We start from the raw sequence: 19,739 nt of genomic DNA on the forward strand, positions 1-19,739 counted from the left end.
TGTTGCGGTGTTTTTTTGTTTTATTTACAGACTGGGTGAAGCAATGTTGGGCAGTTATTATCGTGCTACTTAACCCAGTGACTCGAGTTCGATTCCTGGCCTTGTCTAACACCAGTGGCAAATGAAATCTGAACCGGTCCTGGGCTCGACCCTGACCAGTGAACTGAAGTAAAGGTCAAACACCCTGCCCCACACCCCCACCGCAATGACGGACATGGCTAGAGGAGGCCTAATTCAGAAGTGGATATTAATTTTTTTGTAATTTAAAATAGGTGCAGGAGAATGTCCAATAGGTTATGAATAATAGTACGGTAATAATAATTATGACATTTATATTGCGCCAGATTTTGCAGACAGGTCAACAACTCAGACGCATGGCGCTAAGCTCAGGGCTGCTCGAAAGCCTGACCAAACAGATAGGCCTTTAGATGTTTCTTATAAGTCGCAATGCATTTGATGTTGTGGACGTGCAAAGGGATAGAGTTCCACACCGAGGGGGTGACAGCAGGGAACCGAAGTGAAGCTGTAACAGTTCGAGACTTTGGTGTGATTGCCAAGACATCTCCACGTGGGGGCCTTCTCAATTTGGCCCAAGATGAACCCGCTTTGACAGCAGCACAAATGACGTCTGCCTTCCTTTTTTGTTTTTCTTTAAAAGTCACCGCTTTCTGTCTTTGGACCACTCGAGGCCAACAAGAGAGGGTCGACCTCGCGAGGCCATTTGTTGGAGATACTCACAGCGGCGCCAGTCTCTCCGGGTTCGCCAGGAGATCCTTGGAATCCTTGAGGGCCCTACAGAGCGACGATGAAAAACGTGTCATCCCGCTGGGCAGGTAACGTCCCGATCCGTTACATTGGCAACAAAACAAAGAGTGCACATTCTGTGATCGTTGGCTCGAGATCAAAACGTGAAAAGAGTAAAATATGCAAGGTTTGACTTACAGGGGATCCGGATGGTCCGGGAGGTCCTCTTGGTCCCATAGGTCCCTGTTAGAAAAATATAAAGAAATTGCAAAGGTGATTTATGTGTCTCTGTGTGTATGCGCGTGCATGTGATGGGGGAAGACATAAATTCAGGTGGACAGATGCAGTAGTCAAAGGTCAAAGGTGTAGAAGAGAAAGAGTTGAGAATCAACGAAGCAGTAAACCCGGCTATAGTAAGAAAACCACGGTAGAAATTAGTTCAGCCACCATTATCATCATCGCTAATGAGTTGACAGAAGCTATAGATGTTGACGAATATCAAATCAAGTAATTCTTGTGTGAGCAGAGCAATTTCATGAAACGTGCGAACGGCGCCCTATCAAGCCGATTCCGTTGCGTGCGATCGCCCAAGCGGGCCCTCTTTGGCCATCACAAAAGCGGCAATCGCGAGAACGTTCTTTACACTCGCAGCGCTCGCGAGAGCCCAGCGGGACCTCGCCCCGCGAGCCATCGCTCGAGGCGCCGCCGACGGTCGGAAGCGTCGCGCCAATTGCGAGATCCCGCTGCTACTTCTCTCCGCTTCGCTCGTCGGCGTCAACGTGGCGAACACCTCGCTCGCCGCGTTCGCAGGGCGTGAGCCGCACAGGTGATGGTGCACGAGACGGGGGTGCGGGAGAAAAAGGTGTGCGCATGAAGAGGTCTACGGGCTCACGGGTACTGCACTGGGCAAAATATACAGTGGCCGGGGGCCCCAATCATGCTGAGGCCGTTATGCGGGTGGCAAATGTAAAGGTCAAATAAAGTCCAGCTGAATTTGACTAGTCTGGAGGAAAAGTCGTTTGTACACTCCAGTAAAATATTCATAATTATCGCCAATTGTGAACAAATGATTCGCACGCGCGCGATTTGACGCTTGAATTGTGTAGCGTGAATTTGCTTTGAGTACATTTAACGAGGAGAATACAATGCCGGCACAAAAACATTTCCGGGATATAATAACTTCAAACTAGTTTCGCCCCTTCCCTCCTCTCACCAAGCCGCACCGAACAGCGTGGTAAAGTATGGTCAAACAACCCCCTACAAACGAGACGGCATGGAGGGCCCTTCCTCCGGTCGTGGATTTGCACGAAGGCCTGCTGAGTGATCGTTTAAGCGTGACCGGCTGTGCTGAAGCAGCATCTACACTGGTCAGGTGAACAGGCGTCTCACCATGGGGCCTTGCAGAGCTCCGAGCTGAGCGCCACCAGACTTCTCATCAAAGCCACCTGCCATCTGAGCGGCAAAGTTCTGGAGGGGAACAAGGCAGAAGAGAGACAGAGAATGAATACCCATGGCGCATCGCAGAGCGTGACTTGTCCAGCAGTTCCTTCAGTTTACAGATGAGATCAAGTACGCAAACTTACTTTTGTTATCACAGTTTGGTGAGCAGAGGCCAAAAGGCCCAACATTACCAAGCGACCAGCAACAAACGGCCCTCTTGAAGGTGTAATCGATAAGCATAGTGAGTTTTAATGAGATATCGCCTGGGTCATGGTGTGCCGCTAATTACAACACACGACACCGCGAAATTCGTGAAACTACTGGTCCACGAAGAAAAGAGGACCCTTGTACAGTGGCGGTAAATCTGTTGGCCATTGTTTTACTATGGGTGGCTGGATATGAGCTCTTGACCCGACTACCTGCCGTTACTTTTCAGCACTTGCTATATACTAAGGGGATAATCCGAGCTGACATAAACCTGAAGAGGCCCTCGGCCATTCACGAGGAGCGGTCGTAGAACGCATGTGACTTTGAAAGGGAAAAAAGCGAAGTTCAGAGCATTGGCATCCAAACACCTGCAGAGGGCCACATTGAACACATCCCACAACTTGTTTTGCAAGGCCGCGGACTCCTCATTGAACCCTGATTTCACACAGCGTCCCCCAACTAACATTGCACCCACCCATTTCTGGCTTCTCCAAACTGTCCTGCACATCTCAAAGGTCAATCAGGCACGATTTGGCAATACAATTGGCTCAGAAATCCCTTTGAAATTAAATCTTACAAAGGGATTTTGTTGTTGGTTATTGTTGTTGTTGTATTCAATAGATTTGATCTCAGAAACTGAGCAGATTTAAACCCGGTTCGTACTTAGGGTGGCAGCACTGCCTGAGGATGCGAGGTGTTTTGGGCTTGGACTGCCAGATGGCAGTGGTTGAATGGCGAGATGTTATCCGCCTCCCCCTGGCACACGGGAGGTGCGTGGGTTCGATCCCGGTCCTGACGCCTGTACACTTGGAGTTTCCATGTCTCTCTCCGTCTGGTCGCGCGGATTTTTCCCCAGCACCTACCAGTTGTTCCCCTCTACAATTCGAATCAACACGCGTTTATAGTATTTGGCCGCTATAAATTTCCACGTGGTGAGCCACTTTGTTGAGCTATCATTAGCGGCCCGGTCGCTTCTGAAACAGAGCCATATAGCTCAGTGGGCCTTACCTGGTAAAATAATAAAACATTGTTTTGTTTCGTGTCACCCCCTCGTGTGCACACGTGTTGGGGTGTACTCCAGGTGCTCCGGTTTCCACCGCCACATGAAGCCAAACACTCGCTAATGGTATTGGCCAAACATCACAATGTGACGGTATCCACATGAAAAGAGTTGTTGACTCCGTGAGGCTTTTCAGGATGAACAAAATGAAATATTGCAATAATATGATCATCACTAAATGTTCATCCATATACTCTTAATTTTAGAACTCGACGACAGAGAAAGACTCAGGGACTCACTGAGGCTTTCCTCGGTTAAAGGGCATTGCTGGTGTCATCGTGAAGTCGAGCAGCCTCTCCAAGTGTTGAAGAAATTAATATTAAGAAACTTACCCCTCCAAGTCCGGGTGGTCCTGGGGGACCGGGCGGGCCTGCTGCTCCTGGGTTTCCGGGTGTTCCGGGTTCGCCATCCCTGCCGCGAGGCCCCAGAGTTCCCTACAGGGCCAAGCGAAAGGCACACGTTAGCCGACAACACAGGGGCAGCTGCCACTGGGGGATCCCCTTGGCTAGACTGCAGCAGTTGCATCAGAGAGATTGAGACGAGATGTGATCTAAGGGGATTTAAGATGCTGAGGTCTTGATTGCAATCTCCGAGATAAACGCAAATTATTCCTCTTGAATGTGTTTGTGCAACTGCGGTTCTATACTTGTCGTCATGAGAATGTCACATGTTAATATGTCTGAGGTGTTTGGTCACACGGTTTTCAAGAGAGAATTGCCATGATGTACTCGGGGCTTAATTTAACCTGGGTCTGCACACGTCAGTGACCCGGGAAAAAATATTTGTCCACAGCCAACAAGCCACACATCCAGTGTACCTCGGCTACTACGTGCCACCCACTCAAGTCCACCAGCAGCCGGAAAAATATTTGGTGAGAAAATTCATCGCTAGGTTGCGATGGAAATTGCCTCAGGCTCCAACAAGGCACAAAAAAAAACTCAGGCACACCCGCTTCCAGAAAAAAAATAAACCACTTTCACAAGTTTTGTCTCGTGACATGGGCCACTGGATCCCCATCACTTTTGCCACCACGCTCTCTCCCAACCGCTTAGTTTTGCCTTGCCGCGTGTGGCACCGTCCGTGGCACCGGCGCTGTGCACCGAGGGGTAGGGGGGGCGGGTGGGGGTTGAGGATGAACACAGGAGTTTTCTTGCTCACCTTTTCTCCCTTGTCTCCTCGGTTTCCTCTCGGTCCCTGCTCACCAGGTGGTCCCTGTTTGAAGTGACAGGCAGCGGCATCCCAGAAGCCATTGAGGATATAAACATTTAAGGCGTTTCGTTTTTTACGTATTTATTCTTGTATTGTATGGGTTGTGATAATCTAGCACAAATGTACGGTCGCGTGTATTGGATTCCAACAATTAACCGTTAAAAATATTAACTGTATTTCCCTGCACTGTACTTGAATTGACAATGATTGAAAGTTCCATTACAATTCAGTTTGCCATTTTCATGTATTTATAATACAATTTTGCTGGCAGTATATATATATCCATACAGAGAGGTTCATTTTCATATCTCTAATTCTATATCACGGAGCCATGATACTTCATTGTGGGTCATTCCCCAACATCATATTTCATGATGAAGTATGAGGTATGACCCGGACGTGAAGTTATCCCACTACCTTTAAAATACACACTTCCTACCAAATAATCATTCTGAGGTTAAAATGACCAAAATGCAAGATCAAATACATTTATTTTATGGCATTAATCGTGTGAATTCTGAAACTGTTAGCTTGCTGTATTTTTAAAACTTGGTTTAGTCTCTGGTCGCTGTCCAGATTCAAGCCCAGGATATTAATCGTGCTGGAGCAGTGAAAACACACCACGTGTGCTTTGTGAGCTCTATTTACTGATCAGACATCTAAGATTACCTATAATTACAATTTAATTCTCAAAATGTCGCGAACAAAAAATCTCACCTGTGGTCCCGAGGGTCCTCTGAGACCTTGTATCTAAAAAAATATCAAAAGGAAATCACACGAGAATATTATTGTTGTTATTGCCTTTAAACCATATTCAACAAATAACAGACGTGATAAATTATACTGCAATTAATGTCAGAGCTGGCTGTGAATGAGATAGACGGTTATTGTGGGACAAATATTTTCACTCAAGAATGATGAATGTGTGTTATTGAAACATGCACACAGCGTAGAATAAAAATCACGTGGACCTACTTCAGGCACTTCTCCTGGCTCACCCTTTTGTCCCTATGATACAAGAAAAATAAGAAAAATCGGGTTAACAATTAAAAGTTTAGTACTAGGGTTTTACCCTTTAAACTGGTACAAAACTGACACCTTTATACAAGGCATCATGTTTGCAATAACCACAACACAAGTAGTCAAAATGCAAACAAAAAGAAACAACTCTGATAATGATAATAATATGCACTGTCATTGAAGTTGATTGGTCCACACCCGAGACAGCTTTCCTTAGAGCCTAGTCTCCATTGGTGTTGGACCAGATGACACCAAAAGGCGTACAGAAGTTTACCACATCATCAACAAAGGCAAGCCTCCGGACAAAAAACAATCGAATGCACGTCACCCATAATTGTAATAGATTTTGCATGCTACAATTTTACATTTTGTGTGCAAATGGAATTGAATTGTGCACAAATTGACTTACCCTTACTCTTGACGGCCCTGCGTATATAGGGGAGGGGGGCAGGGGAGAGTTTCGGAAAAGAAAAACATGAAAGGTAAAAATAAATCTTCTGTTTATATAAAATAATTGAACTCTTAAACGGCGGCTGACAGCTATGAGTAATTGTGCTGCATATGAGGGACGATTTTTTTTCCGTAACTTTGTTTGTGATTAGTTGGACCTGTGATCTGAACCCCTTTACAAATGCAAATCAGTTCACGGCGCTCAACCTTTGTTGCGGAAATTCTACGGCAGAGACATTGAGTCGCCTGCAGCGTTGACCCGACCCAATGTCAACGTTTCTCCGCTTCTCTACCGTACGACGAGCGGGTCTGAGAGAACGCGTGCGAGTGGAGAGGAATAGCATGCATGCAGGCCGGTGGCTTCTCTCTCTCCTGGAGTTCGGGCACGGTGTTTGCCCGGCTTGCAGAGCTTTTAGAACGGAGACTTCTGGTGTGACGCCCAACGGCCTCCCAGCGAGGATTCGTTTCCACCGGATATACTTCGGCCGTGTCGTTCTCTGTCTCTTAGCCTCTCTCGCGACGGCTCTGACGGGGTGCTTTTTGTGCTGAGGAAAGCATCGGACCGTGCAATTTGACGCATTGTGATGTTTTCCAGGAGGTGGTCGATGGTATCAATAGCAGAGGGGCAACGGTGCATCGATCCGTCGATTGATAGTGACCCACTAATCATGTCGCGTCTTTAGCAAACGAGTAGTTGACGTTTTTTTTCCAATTTGTAGATGTTGGGTGCAGTGTTAGAAATGATTCTTGAGTTGAATCGCCACGACCTCGAATCACAATTTCATTAAGTTTCTAGCGGGCGGGCGGGACTCCTTTGAACCTCTTTATTACATTTAACAGAATGTTACTTTTGGGAATGTTTCACTATACGGGTGTTTGCTCTGTTCGAGTCTGTGCATTTTGTGTGACCCACGTGACACACACCTGATCGGCGTGATATACCCTAACACAACCTTTTAGCACCGTACAATGTGTGAATGGAATTCACGTTTGGTGGAAAGATAACGTAATGTTAATGATTTTAATGGCACTCCCAACTTATCCGTTTTGTGTGCACGGTCTATTTCTATTGAGAGCAATGGTTCGTTGGTCAATTGTGAACTGCTTGATATTGCACTTCGTATAAATTATGTTAAAAGTGTCGCCGAGTTGTTTTTTTCTGTTGGGTTCGATTGAAAGGGTCAGAAAGCATCGATTCCTGTGAACTCAATTGAGTTCGGTGAGCCAGCTGTCAATTTTGCCACTCGTGGCCTTGGCTAGTCGAGGCGGAGATTTATAAAAATATATTTTTTTGGTATCCGCGGTGCGGATCTGAATTGCGAAGGTCAGAAAGCATCGATTGCTGAGAACCCCAGTCAGGTTTTGGGGAGTGAATGGGCACTGTCGCAATGACGTCTGAGCGTCCTGGCCTGTTCACGCGGACGGAGCTTTACGATTTTGTGGCGGCCCCTTCTGCTCCATCCGGACTCGACGAACGCGCAAAAAAGCCCCACACTGTGGCGCCGTCATCGACTAAAATATTCGGGTGTCCTTTTGTTTTCCCCCGTGAACCTGAAGTGGTATCGCATCGTTTTGCACGTACGGGCCATTGACGCCACACGTACATTCTCTAAAGCCAAAAAAAGGATTTGGAAGGTTTTTTTTTATACGTCAGCAAATGTCATATAACTGTGGTTCAATTGGGCTGCAGTTGAAATTTGCTGCGAGTTGGGCTGGAGATGGCATTTGGCAGGAGAGTAAAACCTCTTCTTGTTAGTGGGAGATTTTTTTTCCCAAGCTGTCCTGTTTCCTCCCTCATGAAGCCAAACGCTCACGAAATTAATTTCCCACCTCTCCAAATGCAAAATATTCCTGAGAAGAATCTTGAGACTCAACGAGGCTTTTTGTTGATGTTTAAAACGCATTTCCATTATCATTATTACAACTAAACGTGTATCTCTGAACATACACTATATATATTGGTTATATCTATCGTCGATTTCTAACGATGTCGGCCAAATAGTGAAGATATGAAAGTTCGTTGAGTTGTTCCAACAAGCTTACAAAGTCAAACGTTTCGTAATCAGACTTGCACGATGGTTGCGCTTTGATTTGACCATTTTCTTTCCAAACAAATGCAGCGGCTTCATCACAGCGGTGTCGTAATGGGAGGCTGCCGTCATTCTGCGGTGGATAACGGTTGAGGGTTGTCATTGGTTATGGTTATGAACGAATCTGAGGGAAAATAGAGCCCCCCCCCCCCTCCTGCCCCCCCCCCCCGCTCCTTTTGACTTGACTTAAAAATTCTTGTGACATCAGGGTGGCACAATGATCACCACACCGACGAAAGCAACACCGCGTTATTGAAAACGCTGTTGGACCGATTTGGAGGCAAACACTGCACTCCTAAATTCAGCCACTCTTTGGAAAGTCAATTTTGTTTAAGATGCAGCCACTGCTGCAGCCTGCCCCGTCATTTGCGACCTCTTTGATTTGTTTTGCAGCTCGCTGGCGGTTCTTCAAGGAGAGACAATTTACGTGATTTTTTGAAACTCGATAGCCAGCCAAGATTAGGAAAAGCGTCGACTCTATTCGCATTCAGGCACTGGCTGATTTGAAACACGTAAATAGGGGTTTTGTTCCTTCTTCTTCTCGTTTCCGAGTCCTATTTAACATCCTGACTGCTGCCTTGCTCGATGCAGGAATAAAAACAAACTTCAGGATTCACTTGCAACAACCACGCTGGGAGAGATTGCGACGGCTTGGGAAGGCCTTCATCCGACAGTGAATTGATCATGGCTGATGCTGATGATGTTGGCAAACCCTCGAGATTGGCTGCTTGTGGGAACATCAGAATCCTCACAATCCCTGACTCCCAATCCAATGTCAACTCTGCTGTGGCTGTGTCTTCTGCTTTTTGCTGCCTTTGTTGCTGCTGCTGCGGGACTAAAGGATAGCCATGGTACATCTTATAATTCTGGGAAACCTGAGAGGCATTGCATTTCGTGACAAATGCAGGAGCCACTGAACCACGGGACAAAACAGGTTGCTTCCGCACGGTACAGCGATTCTACGGCGCTGTTGGGCACCAGTTTGGCTCGCGCCATCGGTAACCTGCACACATTGACCGGATCGCTCGCGACGCTCCCGGCACGTGACGCGTTAGCTCGTGGCAAGCGGCGGGCTTGAGGAAAAGTCGTGTTGCGTGTGTGTGGAAGCGTGTGTGAATTCGGACCGCTGTTTCGCACAGAAGCCGCGCATGTTCATTTCCCAAAAAATTCGTGCGTAAGGAAACGGTCTTTTTCTTACCGCAAACCAAATATTTTGTCAAACGAAGGACAAACGCTTCTGCTCAGGGCTTAATTTTTTCGCTGAATATTATCCGGGTCGCTAGGTCGACACTACGGCAGTAGCCACAGCACTGGCAAGAGGTGCGCTCGATGTGGCTGTGCCAGTTGCGGAAATATATTCCGGGCCACAGACCCGGACAAACCCAGCTGAAATTAATCCCTGCTTCTGCTCAGTAAGTGGACGTGTGCGTAAAAAGAAGGCGAGCGGACTGATTAGAAGGCGGGGGACAGGGAGGGTTCACAACTGCGTAGGTTTTCGCAGTTGTGCCGCGTAGCCCGCTGATGCGTTTTCGAGTTGTACCGCGGCGCTGTTCCGCACGATGTCCGACGTTTCGCCTGCACGCGCTGGGAGCTCGTTCAAGAACTGACAACCGACTTGAGGTTCCTTAATAAGCCGATTTCCATTAAACGAAGCTGCGTTACAGCTCCCCAGCACGCGAGCGAAGCGGCGGACGCCGGGCCAAACGACAGCACGGCACGACCCGTAAACGCGCGGGGGGAGGGGGGAGGATCAGATCGGGAGGGTACACACTGCACAACATTGGACGCTGGTGATGGGTAAAGAGTGTGAGGGTGGGAAAGGAGAAGCATCGGACCGGATGAGGGCTGATTGGACGCGCAGACAGGACAGCACTCCCCAAAGGGAATCTCCGTTTTGGGGCAGTCATAGAGCGGCTCGCAGACTATGTCATCGCACAGGATGCTGCCACTGTCGCAGACACAGATGCTGCAGGGCTGCGGCTTCCACACGTCCTTGTCGCTGTAGCGTTGCCCGTCCTGCACACAGCTGCCATCCTCGCCTGCTCATACCGCGATGGGTCAGGAGGGGAAGGAGGGCATGGGTTCGGCGCGTTAGTTCCGAGGGGGGGGGGGAGGCAAAGCCCAGGATTGTTAAAGCTGTCGAGACGGTAGGTGTCGCTGGGCATTGGTGAGCCAAGCAAGAGCCTTGCACTCCGAGCAGCTAAAGTGAGCCATCGGATTCTTGGGGGGCGAGGGAAAGAAATGGAATATTGGCTGAAATTAAATCGTGATGAACGTCACGAAATAATTCACACGAACGAGTCGATTCATATCTCTCTCGTTCTAGATTTGAAGCTTTCGTGACTGCAAGGATTCATATTCTTAGGTTTTTTCGGTAAAGTCACGTAGGTAAAAAATTAAAATTTGTTTTATTTTTATTTTACTTTTATTAATTTAATTTTTTTACCTACGTGACTTTACCGAAAAAAACCTAAGAATATAATCTATCTCGTCTTTACCTTATAATTTTTTTTTATCTTGTCTCGCTCTTCTCATCTCACCGCATCGCAATTTTTGGCTGCTATGTTTCTCTTATCTCACTGTATGGGTATTTCTTTTCTGCCGTCTCACTATGATTTTATGAATTCAGGGATTTTATGAAAGGAAAGTTGCGGGGCGGGTGGGGGTGGTGGGCTCAATGTAAAATTCATGCTCAGGGCTCTCAATGCGTGAGCCGTCACCACCGTCTCCAGAGCTCAGACGGTAACCGTTGTCACTTTATGAGCACCCAACCAAGGTGCTTTGGATGCATTTTGCTGAGTAACATTGAGCGTACGATGCAACGTCAACACCGAACGGGCGCTGATTTACAGAGCTATCAGGGGGGAGGGGATACAATATTGAAATACATCTGTGCTACTGGGCACCATAAAAGTTTAATTGGCCCTGCTAGCTTATTTTGTTGTCCTTCCCCCGCACCTCCGATTATCACGGTTGGCTACGTACGGTGCGAAAGAAGTTCAACATAGATACAAACGTTGGCCCGCTCTTCACTAATTGCCCTGTTGTGTTTACGCGATGGTAAAGTGGTGAATCTTTAAGGGCAGTACATTATTACCAAGCTAAAAAAACGTGAAGTTTGAGCCTCCTCCGATTTTTTTAGATGGCCGTTAGATTAAAAAAAATAACTTAGTGCAGTCGATGGGATTGATACCACCTGTGCGTCGTGGTTAGTGCACTGCACGTGCCTGCCAGCGGCAGTTGAAACAATTGAATCGTTCTTTTAAGATTCCGACCGCGGTTTCAATGTGGACGCCGCAGATCAGCCGGTAAAGCGCGCGGTAGGGTAAAGTGTGGAAACTCCCACCTATTCCACACATTTCTGGGCAGTGTGGAAGAGTAGGCCAAAAATACCCTTCCAGTGAAGGCTCTTCCACCAGCAGTGGAGTGGTGAAGGCACGGCAAATGTAGGCGGCACTTTACCATCAATCAAACGCTTGGGAGGAAATTATGTTTTATTTTTTTACCTAGGAAATGTTTTTCTCGGTGTATCACTGGCACCTGCGTCTATTTATTGGTCTCTAATATATAATGAATTACAGCCATACACAACAACAAAAACTGTTTAAAGGGCCTTTAACTTGTATAGAAATGCAACGCCATCATTTATTAGTCCGGTAGAGGGCGTTGAGGGCGCATGAGTTTGTGGAATATCTTCAAGTGGTTCGACAAATAAATAAACGGTTGCAGGCATCACGCTGCGATGTTTACCATTGGGCAAAATGCATCCAAATATAAGTGAAGCTTCAATTGCAAAGCATTTTTAATTAAAGAATTGCACAGCTTATGTTTGAAAAGGCATTAGAAAAGCATTGTATGGACAGTTGTTTTCATACGACACAGATTTTCATTTGTTCTGAACAATTTTCCACCTGCAAGAAGAATGTATAACAACATTAAGGTACGTTTTTTTGTACTTGATTTACATTTCAGTTCTCTATATTCGTACACATTTAAATCGTACAGCATACCATCACCACCCTTTCTTGATATTTCACAGCTGAATGTGCAAGTGCTCGATTGCTCTGGTTATATTTCGCAAACGTTGAACTTGACATGAAATAACAGTTCGTTAGCATTTGTCTATTATCATAACAATTCATTTACCATTAATAACACGTGTCCGGTTTTCCAACCGTAGTCTGCAGACATTTCCCACACTCAGATGAACAATTTTTGCGATTTTGTTTGCAATGTTTCGCTCGAAAACTACACGCAATCACACATCAGGGTCACACAGAAAGTTTTCTGACGTTTCGCTGGAGCCCGAATGTCCGATTTGTTTTAAAGTGAACGAATACTCCCCCGTACTATCGCTTCGATTGCTCGACGAATTGGGACGTCGCGAAAATAGTTGGGGGGTAAAAAAAAAGAAGTCTCACCTCCGTTCCTCCGCGTTGCCACTAAACGGGAGGAGTTGGGCGGGGTTTAGTGCCCGCGATCGACGTTCAAAGCCACGTCTCGCTGGGCGTGGCTTTGTTGGGGGGGTTTCCCGCCTTCAGGAGGAAGGATGTGGGGGCGGCTACCATTTTTGGAAGTGTCCCGAGTATTCACCCGCGTAAAAAAAAAATTGGCGATGATTTTTTTTGTTATATATCTCCAAATTCAGGAGCTTAATCGACTAGTCATTCTAGGTCCACATTTTATTTATTAATTATTTCACCTCCACTCATCGGGCAATCACGCTAACATCACCACCTGCAGTTTGAGACAGTAGCAAAGTGAAATTAAAACATTCACTTATAGTGGAAAAAAAAATCTGTAAGTAACAGCATGAGCGGTGCTAAATTAGATTCCAACTTGTAATTTTGCCGTGGTAAAGCCCTGTGTATGCATGTTACCATCCAAAATTGTAACATTTTTATGCTGAATTGCTACCACGAGCCTGGCTATTTGTGGACAGTTTCATTTTGACACGGTGCTAAACTCACTGATGAGACACATTAGCACTCATCCCTCCAGGCAATGGTGTGTTCTTGTCAAGACCAGCCACCACAGAGTTTCGTTTAAAATACTTTTGGACCACGAGTCATTCGCATCCTCATCAGTTCCCACTGTTGTTTGCTGGCCAGGCCGCCCCTTGAAAGAAGAGTTTTTTAATGCAGTGAGTTTGCCTCGGTAGAAAAAAATATTAATTCAGAACCGAACTGCAGAGTATTTGCCCACCAGTGATGTAGCAATCAGGAATACCATTTTACGTTCATTTACCAATTTCAAATTTCACCTCTGTCAAGCCAGTGTCGGATGAAGCCTTTCCGCTCTCGTGTTTTTTTTTACCGTACTTGGCCTCGCTGGGTCAGCATGCGCTGGCGCAGAAGGGAAAGGGGGCCGGTGGCATCACGGGGTTCTGATATCACTCACCGCTGACGTCAGCCGTGGCCGGGGATCAAACTCAATCAACGGGGCTCGCAGCGGCAAGGCGCCACGCAAGCTGCTCATCGTCCACCCCTCCTATTTGGATATTGCACTTGAAGTCGTGCAGATTGAGTGTGCGCTTTAACGTGCTCTCTTTACCAAACGATGTTTTTTTTTTTGAAGCTCTTATTTACAGTTCAGATTGCTTTTTACCGACGATGTCCCCGAGCGTCACCGTTGACTACAATTAAAGATTTTACACTGCGATGCCTTCTTGCGATGAAGGTGGCTGCGTGTGTGTGTGTGTGTGGTTTCGGTAGATAAGACGACATAACATTGGTATATTTCTCGTCTGTGCACCGGCAGACCGTACAAATACCGTGTGGGCTGTCAAAGGTTAGCGATAAGGTGGGAAATAGAAACCCGCCCGAGGTCTCCGTCGATCTTCCCAGAGATCTTTAGACGTATTACTGTACATGCTTTACATCACGTGTCATTCACGCGGAGGGCAGCACCACACCTGCGAACACCGTCACATTCCACCCGGGAGGTGCAGCCGGGAAGGGGCTTTACACTGAAAGCATCGTGGATGAATGCAGACGTAGGCAGAATTCCACGGGACCCCACTGAAATGTGGGTGCCAATTTGTTTTTTACATGGAGCATTCTTGCCAATAAAATATAATGATGAATAAGCCAGACTCTGCTGATGAGACCCAAGAAGGTCGAAACCGGTCCAGAGTTTGCTCGCTGGAAAGCCAAACGGCTGACAGAATATGAACATTTGTGTTTATACGTGGAGACATATGCTTTAACACTGAGCTAATGTTTCCTCTTGCAGTTATTTCACATCTGTAAGAATCATTTGTATGTTTGAGTAACAAACCCTTTTGTTCCCATTCATAACTGTTCTCATTATAGGAGCGCCACGGTGGTGAGATGTTAACTGCCTCGCCTGGTATGCAGGAGGTCGTGGGTTTGATCCCGACTCTGACGTCTGTATGTTTGTCTATTTCCCCATGATCAAGTGGATTTTTCTCCGGGTCCTCCGATATTTCCCTGCACATTTAGAATCAACGTGCGTTTAGAGCATTTGGCTGCTATAAATTCCAAAGTCGCTTCTGAAAAAAGAGCTATGTAGCTCAGTGGGTCTTATCTGGTAAAATAAAAAAGTATATTTAAACAGTCTAATTGATTTTTAGATAGTATCGCTCGAGTCAAACTGTGTGTTGTAAAAAAAAACTTCTCCAACCGACACCGTCAATTAGCAAAGTTGTCACGTGAACAAATATTTTCCGCGGAATGGTATTTACAGGTTCCATTCTGCATTCAAATGGTTTCTATCACGGCTCGCAAGGAAATTCTATGATGCGGATTGTACATATGTTGATTAGTCGATGCTCATTGTTGGATTGCTGAACGGCCCCAAAGCCCCAGAGGTTGGAGTTTGGTAACGGCTGGAATGGTTAACTTTCAATTCGTGACTTGAGTGTACATTTTAATATTCATGAAGACAAGTTGGTCGGTCGCCCCATGTCTTTATAAATGAAGACTTAGATGAAATAATCTACTTGTGCTCTATATAGAAATGGAAAATCGAAATTACTATGGTATCCCTGTTGGGGTTGTATCTCCATGCAGATAAAAGATTCATCTTTATTGATTTGAACTCTTAAATATAACTTTACTTTATATAAAAAAAAACAATTTCTTATGATCCTTCAAAATTAATAAATTACCTTGGAAACTTTTTTTAAAATATTTCCTGCTCTTTGTAATAGATGTCAAACTTAAAGTTTGTTCATTATTTCGTGAAGTTTTGTTAAAAAAAGGAAGGCAAATGCTTATTGGATTGTATCAATCATATTAGCCTGTCCCCATGACAAAATAAAACCACCACTGCACAACACTCACAATATTCAAAATTAAATTTGGAGACTTCAGCAAATCAATGGGACAACATTTCTGCGCCCCTAAAAAAAAAAACCCCACAAACGGCAAATTGTCTCCGTAGCAGGGTAGGCTTAACGTGTCCATGGAGGCATCCTATAGATAATATTTCGGCGAGGTATCTCACGGACACATTATCAGCTTGGCATGTTAGTGGAGGGGCGAGAGGAGGTTGGGAGACGGTGTGGGGTGGAGGGAACGGAGGTCGGTGATTATATTCATCGCAACACGCACACACACACACCGCTCCTTGCCCTCCCTGGGCTCCCAGCAGCTCCGCGTGGAAACTGTTATGATTAGGCATTGCGCCGCGCCGCGGTAGGTCACGCCAAGTCCTGAACTCTGCTCAAATGCCAAAGAGGGAGGGGTGAGGGGGTTGGGCAATTGGGGGCTCTGGGGAGCCGTGGGCTGGAGGGAGGCAGTGGGGTAGAGGGTGAATGGGGATGGAGTTAGGATGAGGGCTTCCGAGCCAACAAAACTCGCTTTTGTTCAGCGCGGAGGTCTCATTGCAAGCTAATCTCTCTGCTTGACCACATTCTGGGACGGCAGCAGAAGAGGCTGTCTAATACCCGCGCTCTCTCGTTTTTTTTTTTGCGTGTTTGCTTTTTCTGCAGACTTATTAATATGGGCTTTGGTTTTGCTCGCGCATGCCGACTGCGTGCCACGGGTCTAGCCAAACTGTGAAATGCCCCTTATTTTTTTTTTGCCAGAGCCAAGCTGTTGCACAAACGTAGTGTGAATACATAATTAGAGTGGAGGCTTTTTTGTTGTTGTTAATGACTGCTTGCTGCAATTGCGACCGAAATGTGACAGACAATTAGCACACATTATAATAGGGGAGAACAATTCCCAAATATAAAAAACAACAAGACTTAGTCTTCCTTCAATTGAGAAGTTATCGACCGGTGGTGTGAATTTTGCGTGTGGCAAATAATTGGTTATTAAGCTTTAAAAAAGAGTATTCCAACTCAGCAACTTCACCGGCATAGGCTGAGAGCGTCACAGCAACGCAGCGTAATCTTTGTGGCATGGCGGACTTGTTTAAGATGAGCCGGGGGTGGAGGTGGTCATACAAAAGTTAATGGTGAGAATGACACAGCCAATGTTGATAAAGCTTTCAGCTCACGTTAAACGCTCAAAACGACGATGAGTACCGATGCAATCCGCTTTTGTCTCTCGTGCGTTATTGCTCTACGATCTCGACCCCTCGACGCATTCAAGAAAAGGCTGCAACATCCATCGCTTCAATGAGGCTATTTTGTGCCTATTTTTTTTTACTTGACCATAACAATTTAGAATTGGGGCTAAGACTTCAACCCCCCCCCGCACTCCAATGCTACAGAGCTGCTGAATGCAGACGCTTCTCCCCTTCCTCCTTTGCAGAGTGAAATCAGAGCCAACTGTTCAACGCCACAGTGTTTGCCCCGCAAGACCACATGGCAGGCATAACGCTGTAAGCTCTTCAGTAAAAACTTTACAGCAAAAAAAATATCTCACACACGATGCGCTCATGTGCAGCCCTTTTGCCAATCAACTGCTGGGTGAGTACAGGTCCGATGACCATACTTCACCTCGCTTGTCAGTGCGGGTGGGTGAATGTTTGGAGCATTGACGAGGAAGCATTAAAGTACAGTACAACAACGATGTTTTACTGCACTGCCCTCTGCTCCCCACAACGTAGCCCCGCAGAAGCCTATAGCACCTTACTTTTTGAATGTGTCGGTCATCCTTCCAAGCATTACCCAAGCTCAAACCTACTGAGCTTCCGAGATTTGACAAGGGCGGGTGCCTTACATGTGATTTGGTCAAAGGCAGCAACTATGCTCATTCTTAAAAAAAAACACACAAGCGCATAAAGCGCTTGTGTTAAGCTCGACCAAATGCTCTCTTTGATAATTGTCCCATAACCTGCTCACAGCATGGTTCCTAGCATGACTGCAATACAACAGCGTACCGACCGCACTCAATGGAAGGGAATAAATATGCAGCATCGTACACAGACTGTATATGCAAGTTCCAAAAAAAACCCGCTATTGGTCGTTTTTACCATTTCACACCACGTAACGCAGCACTGCACCATATGCTACATTTGTGACTACGCGTGCCGTTCTCCTGACCGTGAAATCACATGCAATATAGGATTACAGCTCTCACAAGGTGCTTCCCCAAAAATGTATAACCGTTCCAATGCAGCCTCTGTGGGCCAAATACCAAATTCAGTTTTAACTGACCTCCCTGGGCAGCGAAATTCACATTGTGGTGTGACCCTCGGATATGTCCGACACGCACGCAGGCTGTCTCTGTGAATGAGACTTTGATGTACGTCAATTCCCTGTCATGGACGGGTTTGCTTACAAGAGACCCACAATGACTTTTATATTTTCCCAAACCTATTCAAAGTCAAACTTGTCCGTTCCCATTACTGTCAGCGATGCACTCTATTGATTTGACATCGAGTTAAAGAAAATATGTATGCACCTGCCTCTCCTATCAAGAGCCATACCTCGCTAAAGCGTCACCCACATATCCCAATCGTATCTCGCCAATTAAACGCGATACTGATATTTTTGTTTCGTTTGTTGCCCTTTCCCCGCAACCCCCGATTAGCGCTGTTGGCCACGTACGGCGCGAAATAAGTTCAGCAGACATACATATACAAACAAATGCATTTATGGCGACCTAATTTTTCGTCAACGAAGTAACAACTTCACTTCTAACGCCGCGAAAACTCGTTGAAGCTTCACACTCGTTACCAGTAATCCCCCTGCTTGTTGTGGTACAATGCACGTAATACGCAATTAGAACAATGCGGTTAAAACAATTTAAGAGAGAGAGAGAGAGGGAGCGATCGTTGGCGTGACACCTTACGCAATCAGCAATACGGCCGCCGCTACTGCGTGTGTCGGCGAAGTACATATCTCGATACAATGTGCGTCATGCTCTCGGCATCACACGCCCCGGGTCTCTCGGGACCTCCACTCGAGTGGGATTCGAGTGGAGGTGGGCTGCACGCGGGGTGCCCACGGGTGAGAATTGACCCAATTACCGCAACTGAAATGGAGCAGCAATCCGGCTGCAATGCTGTTCAAGCCAAGTAGGATAATTGCCGCAGGTGCTAATAGATTTCCCGCTCGTCGCGATAAATGCATTATTTGCACGCCGCTTGATTTGAATGCTCGCACTTGCTTACTTTTTAGATCTGTTCAATAAAGTTTTTACTGCATCGCAACAAATGAATTTCTGTGTACAATATTGGCCTCCTTAATAATTTACTCGTAGAAAGCGATTTTTTTGTAAGCAATTAAGCTGTCAACGATACGCGTGTACCTTTTTTTTTACAACAAATAATTTCGTAACAAATTATTTTGTAATTTGTGCAAAAGTCACACTGGATAATTAAGTTTAAAAGGTCCTTCCCACACAGTTCAAGCAATCCCATTAAGAATTACACACCCCACCCCCACATCCCCTCCCCACCACTGAGGATTAAGATTCATCGTTCACTTACTGAGGTCATCTTGACATTTCACCACGGTCACCAGTAGCGCTTGTGCCGCGATCAGCAGCAGCAGCAGATTCCTTGCAGCCAACATGATGGACATTTATCTAAACGGTGGGCATGTATGTTGCCGTGTTATACGTGTCCTGGTTCGTATAACACGCACGCAGAACAAAAAAAATAAACGATTAAAGTACACAGGAGTGGTCAAAATACGATCTCATCCACCGGTTATTGTCCAAACATACACGGCGTGAACGTGGCCCCCAATGGAATTTTTTTGTTGTTGTTGAAAATTTGTTGGGATTTTTTTTTTAAACCCGACTTTACCCGGGCCCCAGAAGAAAACTTTGTGATTTTATAAATTCTGCCCTCGGCCGCCACCAGGCCGGGTTCTGCTGTATGCCCTTCTTCCGCAGGCCGGTTCAGACTATATGGGGCAGTCAGAACGATGCGTTAGGGACGGCCCTCCCGACCCCCAAGCGAGCCACTGAAACCTGACTCCCAATCGGACCACTGTGGGCCCTATCCTGCACCCCTCCCCACTCCCAGAGCAATCCCCACCCTCGCTGTTCTCTCCACCTTGCCTCCATATTTTTTTTGCTACCGTGGGTTCCAACGCCCCTTTTGAATTGGGTGCCTAAGACATTTCGGCTGAGCCTAGCGGTCCGCTGATG

At 46.3% G+C, this 19,739-nt stretch overlaps 1 protein-coding gene across 1 annotated transcript in view; it reads right to left on the reverse strand.

The window, feature by feature from the left end:
• The window catches only part of LOC133357479 (collagen alpha-1(II) chain-like), a 71,093-nt gene extending 51,606 nt beyond the window's left edge, over positions 1-19,487 (reverse strand). Inside the window, 10 exon segments of the mRNA XM_061575431.1 lie at positions 739-792; positions 943-987; positions 2,134-2,211; positions 3,784-3,885; positions 4,610-4,663; positions 5,378-5,410; positions 5,636-5,668; positions 6,090-6,106; positions 10,056-10,259; positions 19,072-19,487. Of these exon segments, the coding sequence (XP_061431415.1) occupies positions 739-792; positions 943-987; positions 2,134-2,211; positions 3,784-3,885; positions 4,610-4,663; positions 5,378-5,410; positions 5,636-5,668; positions 6,090-6,106; positions 10,056-10,259; positions 19,072-19,165 (714 nt within the window). The 5' untranslated portion in view covers positions 19,166-19,487.
• Positions 19,488-19,739: the final 252 nt, after the last annotated feature.

This window comes from Lethenteron reissneri, chromosome 7 (genome assembly GCF_015708825.2).
Source record: "Lethenteron reissneri isolate LAM-NWPU_2019-01 chromosome 7, ASM1570882v1, whole genome shotgun sequence".
In the NCBI taxonomy this organism is placed as follows: domain Eukaryota; kingdom Metazoa; phylum Chordata; class Hyperoartia; order Petromyzontiformes; family Petromyzontidae; genus Lethenteron; species Lethenteron reissneri.